The 18,816-nt window shown below is 45.6% G+C and overlaps 1 protein-coding gene across 4 annotated transcripts in view; it reads left to right on the forward strand.

Moving 5' to 3' along the window:
- The window catches only part of GNB1 (G protein subunit beta 1), a 95,024-nt gene that overhangs the window by 69,984 nt on the left and 6,224 nt on the right, over window positions 1-18,816 (forward strand). For all 4 annotated transcript variants that reach the window (XM_045803448.2, XM_045803452.2, XM_045803450.2 and 1 more), the window contains 4 exons: window positions 602-708; window positions 5,177-5,240; window positions 6,261-6,423; window positions 17,895-17,961. In XM_045803448.2, the coding sequence (XP_045659404.1) occupies window positions 602-708; window positions 5,177-5,240; window positions 6,261-6,423; window positions 17,895-17,961 (401 nt within the window). The remainder of the gene's footprint in view (window positions 1-601; window positions 709-5,176; window positions 5,241-6,260; window positions 6,424-17,894; window positions 17,962-18,816) is intronic.

The raw sequence follows: 18,816 nt of genomic DNA on the forward strand, positions 1-18,816 counted from the left end.
GTCAGCGCAGAATCGTTAATGTCCGTTTTTTACATGTTGGAGTGAATCCTCAGGTCTGCATGTCCAGTTCTGTGCCATAAGCAACAGTATTTCTAGTCGCTGCCGACTTGTGCAGATCAGTGCCCAGCATGGTTGCTGTGGACAGTGTGTGAGCAGTGGGCCTGTGTTCGGTGTGACGGGCCGATGGGACTGTAGTTTGGAAGGAGAGCGAGCCTGCAAGGACTAAGGGGCAAGAGGAGCTGGGCCTGGATGAGCAGCTAGAGAGAGGAGGGAGGGAGACCCAGGGAAGTCAGCGCACCTGTGGACTGGCGCTGTGTGCGCACATCGTGGAGAGAGGGGCTGGGGGAACAGAGGTCTTGAAGAGCAAGTAGAGCGATGGACTTCATACGGACCATGAAAGGAAGGTAGGTGCCGTGGTAAGCAGGAGAAGCCACAGTGGAGAGCTGCCTTGGGTGACCAGCAGGAACTGGGTGGGCACAGCACCGTGGGTGAGCAGCACACCAGAGCAAGAGGGTGGGGCTGCAAGGAGGGTGGGAGAGGAGGCCTCAGGAGAGGTCATTCCATGACAGACTTTTAATTTGTAGTAACTTTTATTTTTAAGATCACAAACAACATCGACCCAGTGGGAAGAATCCAGATGCGCACCAGGAGAACGCTGAGGGGGCACTTGGCCAAAATTTATGCCATGCATTGGGGCACGGATTCCAGGTGTGTGGGAGCATGAGCAAAACATACTGCTTGAGACACTCAAGGATTGTTCTGTTTTTCTGAGGAAAAATAACCTGAACTCATTTGCTGTCATTCGTAAAGACAGAATAAGGATGTTGTCAGAGTCTGGGCAGGCCAGGTATAGCATCACAATTGCACACGCCTGTGCGTATTTCCACTCACCTGGGCTAAAGATACACTGTCATTGCTTCACTGCCTTCATCATGTTTATATGAGCCGTGACCGCCCCCCCCCCCAACCTCTGCTCTCCCAGCTCCACTGTGCTGTGCCTGTGTGACCTTGGGGAGGTTACACAGCTTCTCTGTGCCATGGCTCCTTGCCTTTCCAGCCTGTTGCTCATCACTCCTTGGCTCCTACCCTCTTGTGGTTTCAGCGTCCTGGCTCAGGGATCATAACCTGCTGTGTGGTGTGGGGAAGACTGAGTGTGTTGAGCCTTCGAGCAGTGACTAGAGCATCCCGAGTGCTGTGCACAGGTTTGCTGCTGGTTTTCTTGGAGCCCGCCGCAGACGTGTGGGAGCGCATGTTGCCGCTGCTGCCCCGCCTTCCTGTTATCCACCGTCCTGACAAGAAAATGCCCCTCAGGCGCTCGTTGCTTTAACCTGCAGCATCACCAGAGTGAAATCTGCTCAACTCTCTCTTTCTTTTAGAGGCTGCTGGAGGATCTCTCTTCTACCTTTTCCACCCAAATAATTAAATAACATGCTATGTGACTTAGTGGCTGTAACATGCTCTTTCAAATACCTGGTGTATGAGTCTCAAAATGCCTTTCTTTGAGTAGCATTATTTTGTGTTGTATGTCAGAGAGGAATTGCTTGGTTTTCTCTTTGTTCATGAAATTGTCTGCCTTAGAGTGTAAACAGCTACAGAACAAAAGAATCTATCTTTAGTTTGTTCTATACGCTGTTCCGTACATTTTCAAATGCAAATGAGAGCTAACCGATCATTTTAATGATGGCAATAATCAGAAAGACTAAGAACGGGGAAAGGAAGAAAAATGCCCTTGCTAATCAGTCCACCTTGGAATTTGTTATCAAAAGTAGAGAGTAACCAAATGGTGTATTGCCTCCAGGGCTTTTCCTCCATCTGTAGGAACATCAGTGTCCTTATCAGACAGGACACTTGATAGACACTGCAGCTAGGCTGTATCCAGAACCTGGTACTGAGGAATCCAGTACTTGGAGCCTGGTACTCGGAGCCTAGTGCTCAGAGCCTGGTACTCAGGAATCGGGTACTTGGAGCCCAGTCGTTGTCTTGCCTCCTTAAGCAATTTGCTCTCCTGCAACAGCTGGGCTCTAGTTTGGGGAACTGCAGAGGTGACACGTTCCTTATGCCTAAGGGTCACTGGGAGCACCAGGTCAACCTGCAGGTAGCTGTGGAAATGAGGACGGGGGCTCAGGGTGAAGCAGGAGGGCAGGTGGACACCATATCATGTAGCTTCCCAGTCACGGGGCAAAGCTTTATGCTCCATCTGGTCCATACACAAATGGTGCTTTGAAAGCTCAGAAGGAAAAACAGCAAGGACATGAATAAGTAGCACCAAATTCAGGGTCACAGTCACCCCTTAAAGAAGGGGGGACTTGGAAGATCGCATGGGAGGCTGGTGGGGGCTATTGTAGTCTTGCTCTGTTTCTTGGATGGAGCGGTAGACACTTGTTTTTTTTTTTTTTTTTTTAAAGATTTTATTTATTTATTTGACAGAGATAGAGACAGCCAGCGAGAGAGGGAACACAAGCAGGGGGAGTGGGAGAGGAAGAAGCAGGCTCATAGCGGAGGAGCCTGATGTGGGGCTCGATCCCAGAACGCTGGGATCACGCCCTGAGCCGAAGGCAGACGCTTAACCGTTGTGCCACCCAGGCGCCCCGTCACTTGTTTTATAACTGCTTTTGAAACTGCACAGTTACGTTTCACAGTACCCTTATAAGGGGCCCTATTTTATAATCACAAACAAAAGAAAACGAAAAATGATATTAAGGAGGATCTCTGCTATTCAGAGCTTTTCAGATATTATTTTTTTCTACATAGCCGTATTTTCTGGGTAGGTAAATTTTTGTCTTTCTAAAGTCCAAAATATTTGTTTCTCATGATTCAAGGCTGTAATTCATGAATACCAGTTATCTTACCATGTTTCTGTAGTTTATAGATGCTCTTAAACTGTTGTACTGATCAGCAGTTTATTTTTCAAAACCATAGGAGAGCCCCACAATAAGAGGTTTGCGCATATGCGTGTCTCAGAAGGTTTGCGTATACATTTATGTTTATCGACTTAATATTTTCATTTATACTTAAATTCTACTTTTTACAACATTTGAGAGTCTCTTTCAGTTACATGAGTTAATGTGAAACTGTTTCTTCCCTTTCTAAAATCTGCTAAATTCTTGTTATAATTGAGAGTGAAACACAATTGGCCCAGCTAGGCCTGAGAGCCCTCCCTCCTCCAAGTAAATGAAGGGCCAGAGGCATTTGGATGTGGGCCTCTATTCAGTCTCTGTTCTCAGCTCCCTGGAGCCCTCCCCTCCTTGCTGGCTCTCGCCTGTGTGTTCTGGGTGGATGCGCCTCACAGTAACTGACTTATGAATAGCCGAAAGCTGTAGGGGCAAAATGAACCCAGTTCTCCAACAGTTGTCCTGTCTTGGATTAAGAAGTGTCCTCTCTCACCTTCTGGAGGATCATTGGACAGCTTAACATTTCTCTAACCCCTGAGCGAGTCAGCAAATATTAAGCTCTCTGACCAGGAGACTTTTCTAAAGGTGACCCTGCTGGAGATTGAGCTTCTTTGCGTTGGCTTGGATATTCCACTCAAAGACTGTAAAGGGCCAACCAGAAATTGAGCAGCAGACTGAACCTTACTCTGTTACGGGGAAGGAAATAGCTTTAAGTGCGTAATAGGTTTGTTACTAAACCTGGGTGGAGGGCTTTGCTTTAAGAAATTGCATCTGAAAAATGATAGGATTGCACCTGCACTTAGTTTGGTTCTCTGATAAATTTTGCAGTGCAGCACTGAAAACATTTGTGTTCTTTGCCAAACTCATTGTTGACTCCTTGTAAAGGAAGTTTATGCATCAGAACATAGAATTTGATGGAAAATATCACAGTTGTCAGAATGTCTTGAGTAAGTTACCGTTTGTTAAGTCAGATATGCTTTTGGCTGAAATGATCAAAACCTGTGTTTAATTAAAATCTTTAAAATTAAAACTCTGGGGCGCCTGGGTGGCTCAGACTGTGGCATATCTCTGCCTAGCATTATGAGTAGAGCCTCCTTGCCATTCCTTGAAAATAGCACATTCTGTAGGATAGAGTTCTTAGGGTATCTTATGAGTCGCTGTGGTTCCGGAATTACTCTGTCCCTTTGCCCATTAGTCATGCTTTCCTTCTGCAGTATCCTGTCTTAATTCTGCCAATATAGACAGAGCACCTTTTCAACACAGGATCCCAAACTTAGCGGTTACCCAAAGCAAGAGAATAATCATGAAGGAGATTCATGACAGTTACTAGTCTCTTCTGCTGGACAAGACACGATTCTGCTGTAGTTTGTCATCTCTTTGCAAAGCAGGTGGGAGGTTAAGTGCCTCCTTAATGTTTCAAGGAGACCTGGATTCTACCATTAGCCCAGTCTGGGAAATTTTCATGATTTTTGTTTTGTTTTATTTTTTTGGTGAGAAATGTCTCATAAATTTGGAGTATCTAAAAGCTGATTATTCTTTACTATCTATGCTTTCTACATGTCAAATGGAACATAAAGTTGTATACTAAATGTTTTCTAACACCTTTGGTTCTAAAAAATCTATATGTCTGAAATTTGATTTATAAAAACCAAAAACCAAACATAAGCGTTATAAGAAACCAACCTGTCGAGGCGCATGGGTGGCTCAGTCGGTTAAGCATCTGCCCTTGACTTAGGTCATGATCCTGGGTCCTGGAATCGAGCCCCACGTTGGACTCTCCGCTCAGTGGGGAGCCTGCTTCTCTCCCTCTGCCTACCACTCCCCCGCTTGTGTATTCTCTCTCTCTCTCTCTCTCTCTCTCTCTCTCTGTCAAATAAATAAATAAAAATCTTTGAAAAGAGAGAAAGAAAGAGAGAAAGAGAGAAAGAGAGAAAGAAAGAAAGAAAGAAAGAAAGAAAGAAAGAAAGAAAGAAAGAAAGAAAGAAAGAAAGAAAAAGAAATCAACCTTAGCTCACCAGAGAGTGGCTTTGGTGATCTAGTCTGCATTTGAAGGCAAGCACTTGAATCTGAACTGTTACTTATGGGAGTATTTTCTTTCATGCTTTCAAAGTTGAGCTAACAATTAGACCTTTTTAATTATTTTTTATAAATCAGTGTGCTTTGTCTCAAACAAATGTGACACTGAAGTGTGTGTTCGTAGTCACTAAGATTTAGTTTGTACCGTTGCCTTTCTGTGATACCTGTTGCTGTGGTACTGATAGTTTTCTTTTGTCCTCTTCCTGCAGGCTTCTAGTCAGTGCCTCACAGGATGGCAAACTGATCATCTGGGATAGCTACACCACGAACAAGGTAAGGACTGCAGCAGCCCCTTCCTGAGAAACCAACCTAGGAGGAGCCGGGCTTCTAACCTCCGGTCCGCTTGTATAAAAACACATCACACAGGATAGGGAGGGGAATCGTGGTGAGTTTTGTTTTCAGTGTGAAGCCAAATCACGTGGCTAGCACATGCTGCTAGTGTCTTCTGCTGTGGTTCCTGGTCTCACTGCAAGGCAGGCAGGAGCTAAGTCCCTCCTTCGTGGTTCTGAAAGACCTGGATTCCAGAGTTCCGATTCCAGAGTTCCCTCAATCTGAGGACTTTCATGTTTTATTTAAAAATGTAGAAATCCAGCTTTTCATTTAGTTATTCGTTTTCACAAGAGATAACCTGAAAGGCAGTGTACTTTGAAATGTAAATTAAATTCTTTTAAACACTTAATCCAAGGTTGTACTGAATGAGGAAGTACTTACTGTCACTTGGTCCATACGTAGGAAAAGATCTGACTGTCGTATTTTAACTGCAGAGTCCTAAGACAACAAATCTATCCCAAACGTGGGGAGGTCTGTGGCAGGATTAATCACAGTGTCTAGTTTTGTTACTTCACTGAAAACATTTTGTTTTGTAAATCAGTTTATAGCCATTTTGACAGGCTAGTGAACTGTTTTTTCTTTTTAACATATAATCTGCGTTTAGGAGACTAAAACTGTTACTTAGGTGCATACCTAACCATAAATTGTGACCTTAACAAGACTGCAGAGTAAATTGGTGTGCAGCACTGGATGTTGGTGTTTTTTTTTTTTTTTTTTTATGCTGAGTTCAAGAATCAGATCACTAACTGACTGAGCCACCCAGGTGCCCCATGGATTTCTAATTAAATTAGTACTTTATCTGACTGGCCACATGTATAAATTATTTTCAAAATAATTCTGGCCGTTGTTTTGCCGTGTCATCTTCTCTGCAATGAAAGTTGAAGACTGGAAAAGAACCATAGTGTCCTTAGTTAATGTTTTTGAACTTGAGTGTGTCTGCATCATCTATGTTTTGTCACTTAGGTCCATGCCATCCCTCTGCGTTCCTCATGGGTCATGACCTGTGCATATGCCCCTTCTGGGAACTATGTGGCCTGCGGTGGCCTGGATAACATTTGCTCCATTTACAATCTGAAAACTCGTGAAGGAAATGTACGTGTGAGCCGTGAACTGGCCGGACATACAGGTACGTTCTCACCAGTAACTTTAGAGTTGGAAATTTTTTTGCCTGCCGTGTCTTATGTGTTTTGGACACTCACCTCTTCTCAATAGTTATTTAATGAGATTGGTTGTAATAATGGCCAGAAACATTCTGAAAATGAAGTCAAAGACAGGCTTTGATATGCCTTCACTGGTAAGAAATCTTTGGATTGAGGTTGCCATTGCGTCTGTTTTCAAGGATCTCAGGGACCCAGGTCACGCCTTCATAGCTGGCAGACACCCTTTTTATTTTATCGTCACATAGTTCAGTCCGTTACCTTCTTCTAAGCCATCTTGTATCTTGAGCCTTTCCACGGGGGTTTCCTAACCTGCGCATGCCTGAACACACATGGATACGCACGCATACACACATACCTAAGTGTATGGATGCAAACTGTCCCCTTCATACACTTCATACCCACTAGCACTGTTGTTGAGAAGGAAACAGAATAGAGTCCTCTAGGCTGTTCGTTTGAACACAGCCAGCTTTAAGGGTTAGGGGTTTATTATTTTGCCAAGTTTAGTTTAGCTGTGATACTTACTATTCATAACAAAAACCAAAGTGTTTCTGAAAAAGGAAGTATCATCCTAATATTTTACTTATGTGACTGTCTGCTCAGTTCTCAGTTACACCCCACTGGGCTCACTTACAGCACATGCTACCAAAGAAATGATCATAAGTGAAGGAGTAAATACTACTACTTTTGACTCTAGTCAAACCTTCTGTTAAATTAACTTTAGCAGAGGGCCTTTTTTTTTTTCCTTTGAATTTGTGTGATTTTTTGTTTATTAAAGTGTAACTAGCATCAGTATTCTGTTAGTTTCAGGTGTACAGTGTAATTATTTAACACGTGCATGTGTTGCTCAGTGCTCATCACAGTAAGTGTACTTAATCCCCTTTACCCGTTTCCTCCGTCCCCCTCCAACCTCCCCTCTGGCAACCACCAGAGTTAGATGGGATCGGTTGTCCTTTTAAAGATGTGCTTCCTGAATTTTGTTCATTTCTGTCCTACCTTATCTCCTGCTCTCTGCTGGCTTTGGGGTTGCTTCCTTCTTAATTTTCCAGCTTCTTAAGGTGGAGCCTTAGACCTTCAGAAGCACTTAAAGCTATAAATTTCCCTCTAAACAGTGCTTTAACTGTATTATCATTCAGCTTGAAGTAGTTTTAATATCCTTTTGATTACTTCTTTAATTCGTATGTTACTTAGAAGTATGATGTTTAATTTTCAAGTACCTGAAGTTTCCTTGGACTGCTTATTACTGTTTTATAATTAAGTTCCATCATGTTCAGAGAACAGATTCTGTGTCATTTCAGTTCTTTTCAGTTTATTGGGGCTTGTTTTTAATGGAGCACAGAGTGTCAGGATGAGCACGCCACAGACACATGGAATCCGAGTCTATTTTGCAGTTGCTGGGCAGTGTTCTCGGTGTGTTCATTCCAGCCAGACTTTTGATCCTGCTCAAGTCTCTCCTATCTTATCTCTGTGAACTGCTGGGAGCGGATGTTAAGAGCCTTGATTATGGATTTATACTTTCTCCCTTTAATTCTGGCAATTTTTGCTTCATATGTTTTGAGCTCTGTTAGAAGTGTATACATTTATGGGTGTCATGTTTTCCTGATGAATTGATCCTCTTATCATGATGAAATGTCCCTTTTTCTCTCAGAATATTCTTTGTTGTAAGTCTGCTTTATCTGATGTCACTAGAGTCACTCTCGATTTCTGTTGTTTCCACACGTTTTTTTCCATCCATTTTCTTTCAAGTTGACTGTATCTGTGTAAGTAGGGTCCCTTATAGACAGCGTGTAGTTGGGTCGTGCATTTCATCCGTAGCAAAGGTCTCTGCCTTTCCGGTGGTGATGGTCCGCCCTGTTCCGTGTGGTATGCTTATAGTTGGCTAGAGCTCTGTCGTGCCACCACTTGCTTTGCCTTCCTGCCTTTTCGGTTAGAATACTAACCTAAATTCTTAGAATACTAGTTGAGTTTCTCTGTTGGCCTGCTAGGTTTCCTCCTTGCATTAATTTTTAGTGGTGTAGTGATTACAGTGTACATTCCTAACTTTTCATGGTCTGCTCAGAGTTAATGTTTTATCAGTTCATATAAAATACAAGAGCCTTGCAGGCATAAAGGCCTATTTTTCTTCCCTTCACCATTCTGTTTTTTGTGGTTTTTTTTTTTTTTTTCTTTTTGAGAGAGAGAGTGAGAGCACAAATGAGGAGGGGCAGAGGGAAAGAGAATCTTAAGCAGACTCCACACCCAGCTTGGAGCCTGGCAGATGCAGGGACTCAATCTCATGACCCTGAGGTCATGACCTGAGCCGAAATCAAGAGTCACACTCAACTGACTGAGCGTCCCAGGCCCCCTCTGCCATTCCTCGTTCTTTATCATGTTTTCATAGCTATTGATCTATACGCCCCCATCATACATTGTTCTGCTTTTCCCTATAAACATTCTTGGCCATTTGAAGAAACTTGAATTGTCTTTTACTCCAATATTTACCATCACTAGTGCTCCTCCTTCCTTTCTAAAGATGAGAGTTTTCTTCTGTGTTCTCTTCAGCTTGATGAGTTTGCTTTAGTTTGTTTGTTTGTTTGTTTGTTTGTTTCTTTCTTTCTTTCTTTCTTTCTTTCTTTCTTTCTTTCGCTTTAGTTTTTTACAGTTAGTGGAGGTCTACTAGAGTGACTACTCTCCATTTTCATTTTTCTAAAAATGCCACTTTCCTTCATTTGTTTTTTGGGGGAGGGGGAGAGTGGGTGAGGGGGGGTAGTGGCAGAGGGACAAGGAAAGAGAGAATCTTAAGCAGACTACACACTCAGCACACAGCTGACTCAGGCCTCAATCTGAGGTCATGATCTGAGCGGGAAACCAAGTCGGGCTCAACCGACTGAGCCACCCAGAGGCCCCAAAGGGTTGTTTTGTTTTGTTTTGTTTTAAGTTTTTATTTTATTTTTTTTAAAGATTTTATTTATTTACTTGTGAGAGAGAGCACAGAGGGAGAGGGAGAAGCAGACTCCCTGCTGAGCAGGGAGCCCCACTGGGACTCAATCCCAGGACCCTGGCATCATGACCTGAGCCAAAGGCAGACGCTTAACCAACTGAGCCACCCAGGTGCCCCTGTTTTCTTTCTTTCTTTTTTTTTTTTTTTTAAGATTTTATTTATTTATTTGACAGGGAGAGAGACAGCCAGCGAGAGGGAACACAAGCGGGGAGTGGGAGAGGGAGAAGCAGGCTCCCAGTGGAGGAGCCCAATGTGGGACTCGATCCCGGAATGCCGGGATCACACCCTGAGCCGAAGGTAGACGCTTAACGACTGAGCCACCCAGGTGCCCCCTTGTTTTCTTTTTTTTTAAGTAAACTCTACACGCAGTGTGGAGCTTGAACTCATGACCCTGACATCAAATGTTGGGCGCTCTGTGGACTGAGTCAACCAGGTGCCCCTGTTTTCCTTCATTTTTGAAGAGTATTTTTGCTGGATATATTGATTTCTGGGGTTGACATTTTTTTTTCCTTTCAGCACTTTAAAGCTTTTTTCTTCGTGTTTTGGCCGTTTGATGATGATATGCCTTGGTGTGATTTTTCTTTGTATTTATTGTGCTTCAGCATCTTGAATTTACATGTAAAGTTTTGTCTCTTACTAAATTTGGGATATTTTAGGCCATGTCCTCAAATACGTTTTCTGTTCTGTATTCTCCTCTCCTTTTGCACTCCAGTGTGTGGGTTTTCATATGGTCCTGTGGGTTCCTGTGACTCTCTTCTTTTTTCTGCAGTCTCCCCCCTTCTTCAGATCTGTCCTCAGGCTCGTGTGACTTCTGGCACCTACAGTATTCTGACTACCCAGCAATCTGTATTTGTCAGATATTCTGTTTTTAGATTGTAGAATTTTTATTTGCTTTTTAAAAAATATTCTCATTTTTCTGCTGAGATTTCCTGTCTTTTTATTTATTACATGTATATTTGATGTCCTTCTTCATAGTTATGAGAGCTGTCTTCAGAATGTTTGTCTGCCATTTCAACAGCTCATCCTCTTGAGGTTGGTCTTGGTGGCTCTTTTCAGTATGGGTGACATTTTCCTATTAGTACTATTAGTAATTTTGAACACTTCCCTGGACATTGTGACATGTTGTGTTGTCGAGATTCTGCACTCTTGTGTTCTGGCACAGCCATGCTGCATCCTGCCGGGCAGCAACAGAGACCTTGTCTGTCCTTTTCTATCAGCCAGGTCATATGGAGCCTGCTCTTTGCCTGTGTGGTTCAGATGTAAGCTTTGGGCACTTAGGTGCATGATTTAGGGCTCCTCTTCTGTGGCTTTCTCCTTTCTAGGCTTTCTTCTTTGACTCTCCTACTGTGGTTGCCTGCAGATCTGTCCACTGGCTATTCAAGGTTGGGCACAGATCTTACCCACATGGTGTAAGATGGGGACCTGCCATTAAAGCAGACTCAGTGCCTTTCCTTTTTTCCAAGTGTAGGCTCCCCTTTGTTTTGTCTGCTGTTGTTTCCTGTGCCTTTAGATGTTTGTTTGTTTGTTTGTTTGTTTGTTTGTTTGTTTTACAGATTTTATTTTTAAGCAGTCTCCATACCCATCCTGGGGCTTGAGCTCATGACCCTGAGATTAAGAGCTGCACACTTCACTGAAGGAGACAGCCAGGCGCTCCTGTTTGTTTTTATATTTGTCCAGAGCTCGTAGTTTTCTGTGGGGAAAGTTGCTCCTGTGGATAGGAACTGCTGCCCGACCGCCGGAAGCCAGGATGGGCTCTCTGCATGACCCTTGTGAGCTATGTGATTCTGTCCAATGAGGACACTTCATAAACCACTTTATCGCGTTGATGAACTTCCAACACGTAAAAAACATATGTTCTTAATGTTTATCAATCCCTAATTTATAACCAGATTCAGTGTATTGACTTCCATTTTTAATTAAGGCTTTAGATTTTTTAACACTGCATTTGTCGATACAAGAAATAAAATGAGTCTTGGGGCACCTGGGTGGCGCAGTCGTTAAGCGTCTGCCTTCGGCTCAGGGCGTGATCCCGGCGTTCTGGGATCGAGCCCCACATCAGGCTCCTTGGCTGGGAGCTTGCTTCTTCCTCTCCCACTCCCCCTGCTTGTGTTCCCTCTCTTGCTGGTTGTCTCTCTCTCTCTCTCTGTCAAATAAATAAATAAAATCTTAAAAAAAAAAAAAGAAATAAAATGAGTCTTAGAGGAAATATTTTGAAATTTTTGTTTCCCTTATGTCATGAAATTTTACTTCCTGGGAGTTGAGTGGTTTCTTAAAAACATTTGGCCTCTTTAGAGTATGTATTACTTTCTTCAGACATGATACATAGTTTTCAGCTTCAAGTCAATAAAGGTTGAAATCTAATAAGCTTAAAATAGTCTTGTTTTAGTCAGAGGGTAAAGGTGTGAACTGTTAGTGGGTTCATCACATCTGAGGGTTTGCTGTCTTTGTCTCGTCTCTGACCTGAGTGTCCGTTCATCACTTACGATGCCTCTCTCTGGCCTGAGCATTAGGTTGAGAACTCTTGGTTAAGCCATGGTTGGGACATTTTCTTGTAGAATCTTAGAAACTCAGATGCACAAAATATGCCTGTGAGTGCTGTTATCAGCAGGCGTACTGAATCCTTCCTAGTCATGTCTCATAGTCCCAGGACGGGAATCCTGTGCAACTCATCTTCAGGGATAAGGCTCTTCGTAATCAATTGTGTCCGGCTGTTGTTTCCATGGAATGTAAGGGCCCATATGGAACAAACAGAAGCTTGTTTCTCTAGAGTCAGCTACCCAGGGTTTGGAAACTCTCTGGCAGTACTTCAGAGAGGAGCTCTCAGATGGCGCTCTATCTTACAGAGTAAAAGATGCCCTCTGGAAGCAGCTGATGGACTGAATTCACAATGATTGAGCTGGGACGTTTATTATTAGTAATGTAAGTGTAGTACGTACAGAGTACAACTGTCTGAGTGCTGTTGGTGGAAATCCTGTTTGAGAGATGAGGAACGCCCTGAAGACTCACATCTGATGGAAGTGTCAGGCCTGGTATCACAGACTGTTCTCAGAGCAGGTCCCTCCACGCTGATGAGAAAAGAATTGACACCTGCTTTTAGAGGTTCCTTCCTTCCTAAACGTCTCATTGCAATGTGGACACCCTGTCCTTCCTGACATCATTCTGGTCAAGATGGCCACAGAGGCATAAACATTTTAATTGAGTTTAGCCAGAGGTTTTCTGGGTACAACGTGGTATGTTGCTCAGTGACTGCCTAGCATTCCTGCCAAACCAGCTGTGGTGGCTAAAACTTTGTTTCCTAGGGATAGTTTGTTCATACGATCTGAGGCTGGATATTTCATATTCATGTGAAAGCACAGTGGACCAGACACATTGTCTGTTAATCACTTGTTTCTCTGGCACACACCAGCAGACTTGGATGTACGGGGAAAGATGTCTCCTTGTCATTCTGCTCCAGGGGTTATCATTGGGCTGCTCGTTGGCACCTTCTTCGTTGGCAGTTAGTTAAATGTGACATGCTTTAGGCTTTTTGCTTGTGTGTCACAGTCTGGGAAACTCAGGTCCCACTGCTCACTAAATAATCTCATGGAACGTTCCTGGGGGGTCGGGCTGCCTGATGCCTGGCCTGGGAGTAGGGCTCACGGTGCCATCTGGGTAGTGTGCATGCTTGCCCCTTGGCTTCCCTCTGGATGGCTCCCTTGGCCTCCTTTCCATCTAGCCTGCTTAGGAGCCCCAGCAGAAAAAGAGCCTGTTTTCCTAGGGCGGCCGCAAGTCCTGGCTGTGCCTGCCATTGGCCACACTGGATTCCACACCCACCCCATCCAGCCTCCTGGATTTGGTTGCCTGGATCCAGATCTCACACCATCTTGGAAGGATGATGACAAACTGCCCAAAACCCCAAGCTCTGAGATGACGAGGCCACGCAGCCTTGTGAATACATCTGAAGGTGTTTCTAGTCTGCTTGTGTTTTCATCTGATTCCATCTTCTGCCATTACCACTTGATAAGTTCGTCTCTCTTTCAATACTGTAAACTCTCTTAACTCTTATTTATTTATTTATTTATTTATTTATTTATTTACTTATTTACTTATTTACTTATTTACTTTTTTACTTACTTATTTATTTAAGAGAGAAGGGGCAGAGGGGGAGGGAGAGAGAGAATCCCAGGCAGGCTTCACGCCCAGCACAGAGCCCGATGTGGGGCTCGATCCCATGATCCTGAGATCTCCGCCTGAGCTTAAATCTAGAGTCAGAGACACTTAACCAACTGAGCCACCCAGGCGCCCCTAAGTTCTCCTAACTCTTAATAAAACCCTTCTTTGGCATTTCCTCGCTCTCACATCTTCGGGTTACTTCATGTCGTTTTATCAAAGTCTTTGAACAGTGTGCTTTCACTGTCTGTGCTCTCCGGCTGCTGTGCGTACCACAGAGTGGAGCAGGCAGCTTTCCCTCTAGCTCTGGGCTGGAACGCGCTCCCTCCTGGTAGGCACCTGCCTGGTGGGTGCCCACAGTGGGGCCTTGTGTCTCTGGCTCCAACTTAGCCGTAGCGCCCAACCTGGTTCCCTGGTGCTCTCTAGGGGTGGGCTGGCCTAAACCACCAATATGTGCTCACTGTAGAAATTTGGGGAAATAATTTTAAATTCTCTTCCTTTAACCTGTAATTTCACCCAGAACTATGATATTTCTAAAGAATTGAGAGAGTTCCATTGCGTGCTGATGTGTTCCTGTTGCTGGATGTCTGGACGGTTCCCAGTTTGTCAGTAGCCATATTCTTGGGACAAGTTACCTTAGCTGGGCCTTTTGGTGTTGGGGGGCCACACGAGTCACTCTTCTACCACATTGGATCCTGGCTTTGCTCTCTCTGGGTCAGGAGCTTCTCCAGTCGCAGAAGTGAGTGTATTTGCTTCTCTAGCAACAGATTCCCAACCAGGCAACATGCTTTGTCAGGACGTCCTGCCTCTGTCCTCCAGGCCTCAGCTGACAGCATTCCCTAATCTCCCCCATGGTCCGTGACCCAAGCACCTGCTCACTGCACTGCGTGTGTCAGCCCTCCTGTCTCTGGACTGTGGCAGCCTAGTCCCTGCACCAGGCTGTCCCCAGCATGTCCTGACAGCCTCATCTATGGTTTGTGTGAGGTGCACAGGGACACCCTTCTGCCTGAGCACCTCCAGACTTGGCACCCATGCTTGTCAGGGTCTGTTTTCCCAGCCCCTCTGGAGGCTCCCAGAAGACAGCAGGACCACTGGCTGGTCACTGTGTAGCACACCCCCAAACGTGGGGCAAACCCCACATACACAAACACACACGTGGTGGGGGCCATCTTCACATGAGGCAACCCCACCCTGCACACACATATACACATGTGTCCACACAAACACAGCCCTCCCAGGTAATTTATTCATTCTTTAGTAACAAAGATGGTAACCGCCACCAATTATTCAGAACTTCGTGAGTGCACAGACAACTCTGTTCCTCCCAGCCATTCTCTGGGACCATCCCCATCACTGGGGAGATGGCAGCTCATCAGAGAACTCAGGGCTGGTTAAGCCACTGCATGAGAATTGAGCCATGTATTTCTGATTTCAGAGCTTGCATCCTTCCTTCCTTCCTTCCTTCCTTGCCCTTTCTTTTTCCTTTTCTTTCTTTCTTTCTTTCTTTCTTTCTTTCTTTCTTTCTTTCTTTCTTTCTTTCTTGAGAGAGAACACGTATGAAAGCGAGAGTGGGGGGAGGGGCAGCAGGAGACTCTCAAGCAGACTCCCCACCCAGCACAGAGCCCTCTACCCTGCGATCATGACCTGAGCCAAAATCAGGAGTCGGCTGCTTTAACCTACTGAGCCACCCAGGCACCCATCAAAGCCCACATTCTGAAGCCACTGACTGTGTCCAGCCTGATGGCTCCTCTGAGGCTGTCCTGGTCTCTGAGTATATGGAGCACTGTTGGGCCCTTCTGGAGGCTGGCCTCGCAGTGCCATTGCCACGCTCACAGGCTATATGACCCGGCATTTGTGTTAGATGGGCCCCAGCACTGTGCTGTTGAACATTGATGCACAATACTTGTTTGTTAGTCCCATTTAAAAGTTGGTTTCTACTTTTTCTTTCTGGAAGGAAAAAACTTATAAAAATATAGTATCTAAAAAGATACAGATATATTAAAACATCTACCTGGTTATTGTTTTTTGTTTTTTTTAAGGATATTCCTTTATTTTTATTTAAAAGATTTTATTTATTTATTTGAAAGAGAGAGAGTGGGGAGAGGGGCAGAGGGAGAAGGAGAAGCAGACTCCCCACTGACCAGGGCACCTGGTGTGGGGCTCGACCCCAGGACCCCAGAATCATGACCTGAGCCAAAGGCAGACACTTAGCTGACTGAGCCTCCCAGGCATCCCCTGGTTATTGTGTTTTGTCTCTCAGTGTACAAAATACGAAGAGGACCAAGAAATGAGTTACAAGACTGTGAGCAGGCAGCCCTAACTTCAGCTAAAAGTAATATTCGTGTATATATTTTGAAAGCTCCAACTATGGAAAGTTAGGGAATGAATGTGGAAGGCCGCCCTCCCTAACCAAGGCAGGAGGTGCCTCCTGCCCCTTCCGCATGATCCCTCTCTGCTGTCAGCAGGCCTTAGGACCTAGAGGGAGGAGACTGCCTTGCCCTTCCTCTTCACCTGATGCATCTTAGTGCCCACAACCTGCGTGATGCACAAAGTGCACAGAGGCCATCTTGGAGGTCATGTTTCTTTGGGCCGTTGACCAGGTGTGTCGTGCCTAGCCCTGCGTGAGACACTGCTGGTACTGGAGTTGCCACAACTCTCCTCTCTGCCTTCCCTACACTCCCAAGTCAGACAGGCTGAGGCTGTGATGGTGCAGCGTGAGGGTCAGTGGAGGGCCCTCTGGGTACTTCACGGGATAGAGTTGGACACCCAGCGCTGACTTCTGGAAAGGAAGGATGTGTGACCTGACTGGATCAGTGTCAGATGCAGCAGGAAGCAAATGCTATTCTTGGAGAGGAACTTGGGCCAGAGCTTCAGCAGTAAGAGAGACCAGGACCTGGGGGGTAGGGGGTGGGGCATGGGTCAGGTGCACAGTGTGTATTTGTTATCAGGTGGTCTCTCAGCACAGGCTACTCCTTACCTAGCTGGGCATTGATTCACCCCTGGGGTCCCTAGTGTCCCCATGGATGAACGTGACCTGGGCTCTGGGAAGTGCTTGACCAGACATCCTATTCTAGGCAAAGAATATTTAAAAATTGTCGTCTCTAAATATTTTGGTAATATTTCTTAGGTAAATGCTTTGTTTTCCCTGTATTCTTATACTTTCCATACCAAAACCCATCTGTGGGTTTCTTCTTTGTGTATATTTTGTTTTTTGTTTCACTGATTTGCACAGCATCGTATGTGGCTCTGGTATAGACTGGGAAGAAAGGTTTCAGGGCATACCTGGCAGTGGCGTCTAGTCCTTGCAAGAGAGGCAGTGTTGCCGCCCCTTCCGTCTGATGCCTGGCAGCTGGGGCATGGGCAGCTCTGGCTGCGTCCTGGCCAGCCCACTGGGCACACTCCTTCCGGGGATAGATTTGTTTACCCAGCACTTCTGGTTCTTAGGGTCACTTACAGTAGAACAAAATTATAATCTGTGGTAAACAGAGTTAATTAGGTAGAAATCATAATGTGTAGGTACTGTAAAATTGGTTTTCTGTTTTACCTTTCCTCATACCAGAAGCTGATCAAGGTTAGGGATCTCAGTACGTCCCACCCTCAGCATCCCAGCCTCGGCTCTACACCTCTCCCTCGCCTCCCACATGCTCGGCAGGGTGGGTGCTCAGGCAACACACGACTGTTTCCATGCCACCTTGCTTACTGTAGTGTCCTGTAGAAAACAAATCCACTGCTCCGCTTGGCTGTGCCCCCGTCCCAGCTCTGGCTGTGCCTTCCTGGAGGGTTCGGGAGGCCTCTGCAGACTGCCTTCTCCCCTTCCTCCCCTAACATGTGCACACTCTCTCTCCCCGCTGGAGTATGACCTCCAGGAGGGTAGAAGCGCTCCTTTGATCACAGATATGTTCTAGGCACCAGGGTACGTTGTTGTGGGATGAGTGGGTGTGTGAGTGGGAAGGGAACCTCTGTCCCCGCACATGGACCAGAGGAGCGGCGACGGAGCGTGTTCCCTGCATCTGCACAGTGTTCGCCAGCGTGCGAGGCGGGCTGCTCACCGCCTCCCCTTTATCCTGGGGTCCGCGCCTCCTGGCCTGTGGGCTGTCAGCCAGCGGTGCCTGTGGGCTGCGCTTGCTTTCTTTATTCACGACTGCATGTGAGGCCAGGGCCAGGGGTTGCCGAAAATGCAACGGTCTTCACCTACATGTGGGACTTCCAGGTGTAGTCATTTTGCCAGTGTGTTTTTCTATTTACAGGGCCTTAGTATCGGGGTGGGGTGGGGTGGGGCTTGCAGGGTCGTCATCTGTGTCTGTTTTCCAGGTTACCTGTCCTGCTGCCGCTTCCTGGATGACAATCAGATCGTCACCAGTTCTGGGGACACCACCTGGTGAGCATCTGAGCACCGTGCCGTTCTCACAGTGCTCGCCTTAGATGTGTAGGAAATAAGATTCTTGACATTAATTAGGCCATCCTTTATTTGTCTGAAGTGGCCGTGAGGCGGCCAACAAAAGTGCGTGAGTGACAAGTGAGTTCATCGTACTCTACAGACTTTAAAGCTCAAAGTTTAATTTCGAACAAGGAAGGACTGACTCATACACGTTGAAGCTGCAGCTGCACAAGAAATGCCTGCTTTTCTTTCCACGGCACACACTCCCTGGCTGGGCGACACTCAGCAGCCCCCGGGGAGTGGGTGTGCTTGCGTCCCCTCTCAGAAGAGCACCGTGCCATGTGGACCCAGCAGCGCTCAGAAGGAGCAGGGGTCACGATTCCAAGTGGACTGTGTCAGACTCCTCCTGAGTTCAAGCTATTCCCTCATGCACCTGGTCCCTAGAGCTCTTTCGTCTGTGGCTCCAGGGCATACAGTTCAGTGATCAGATGGTGTTTGTTTGTTTGTTTGTTTGTTTGTTTGTTTGTTTGTTTTGGACGCAGACACATTTTTAATAGTTTCCTGTTAAAAAGAGTAAGCTATCTGCTGAGGCTAGAGATTTGACTTAAATGTTTTTACATTGTTTTGTTTGGTTCAGATAGGTATCCTATGAGTCATTTTAGACTTAAACTGTCCTGGGGGCTTTTCTGGTCTTTGAGGCATAATGTGGTGGCAGGCCCTGCGCCGGGGCATGACTCCCATATCCAGCTTGTCCAGGTCTACAAGGTGTCCTTTTTGTATAAATTGTGTAAGTTCACAAAAGATGTGTAATCTACATTGTCGATTTGGGGAAGAATTTCTTTATTAGAAGATAAT

This window comes from Ursus americanus, chromosome 33, assembly GCF_024610735.1.
Source record: "Ursus americanus isolate L20-20 chromosome 33, mUrsAme1.1.p, whole genome shotgun sequence".
Classification (NCBI taxonomy): domain Eukaryota; kingdom Metazoa; phylum Chordata; class Mammalia; order Carnivora; family Ursidae; genus Ursus; species Ursus americanus.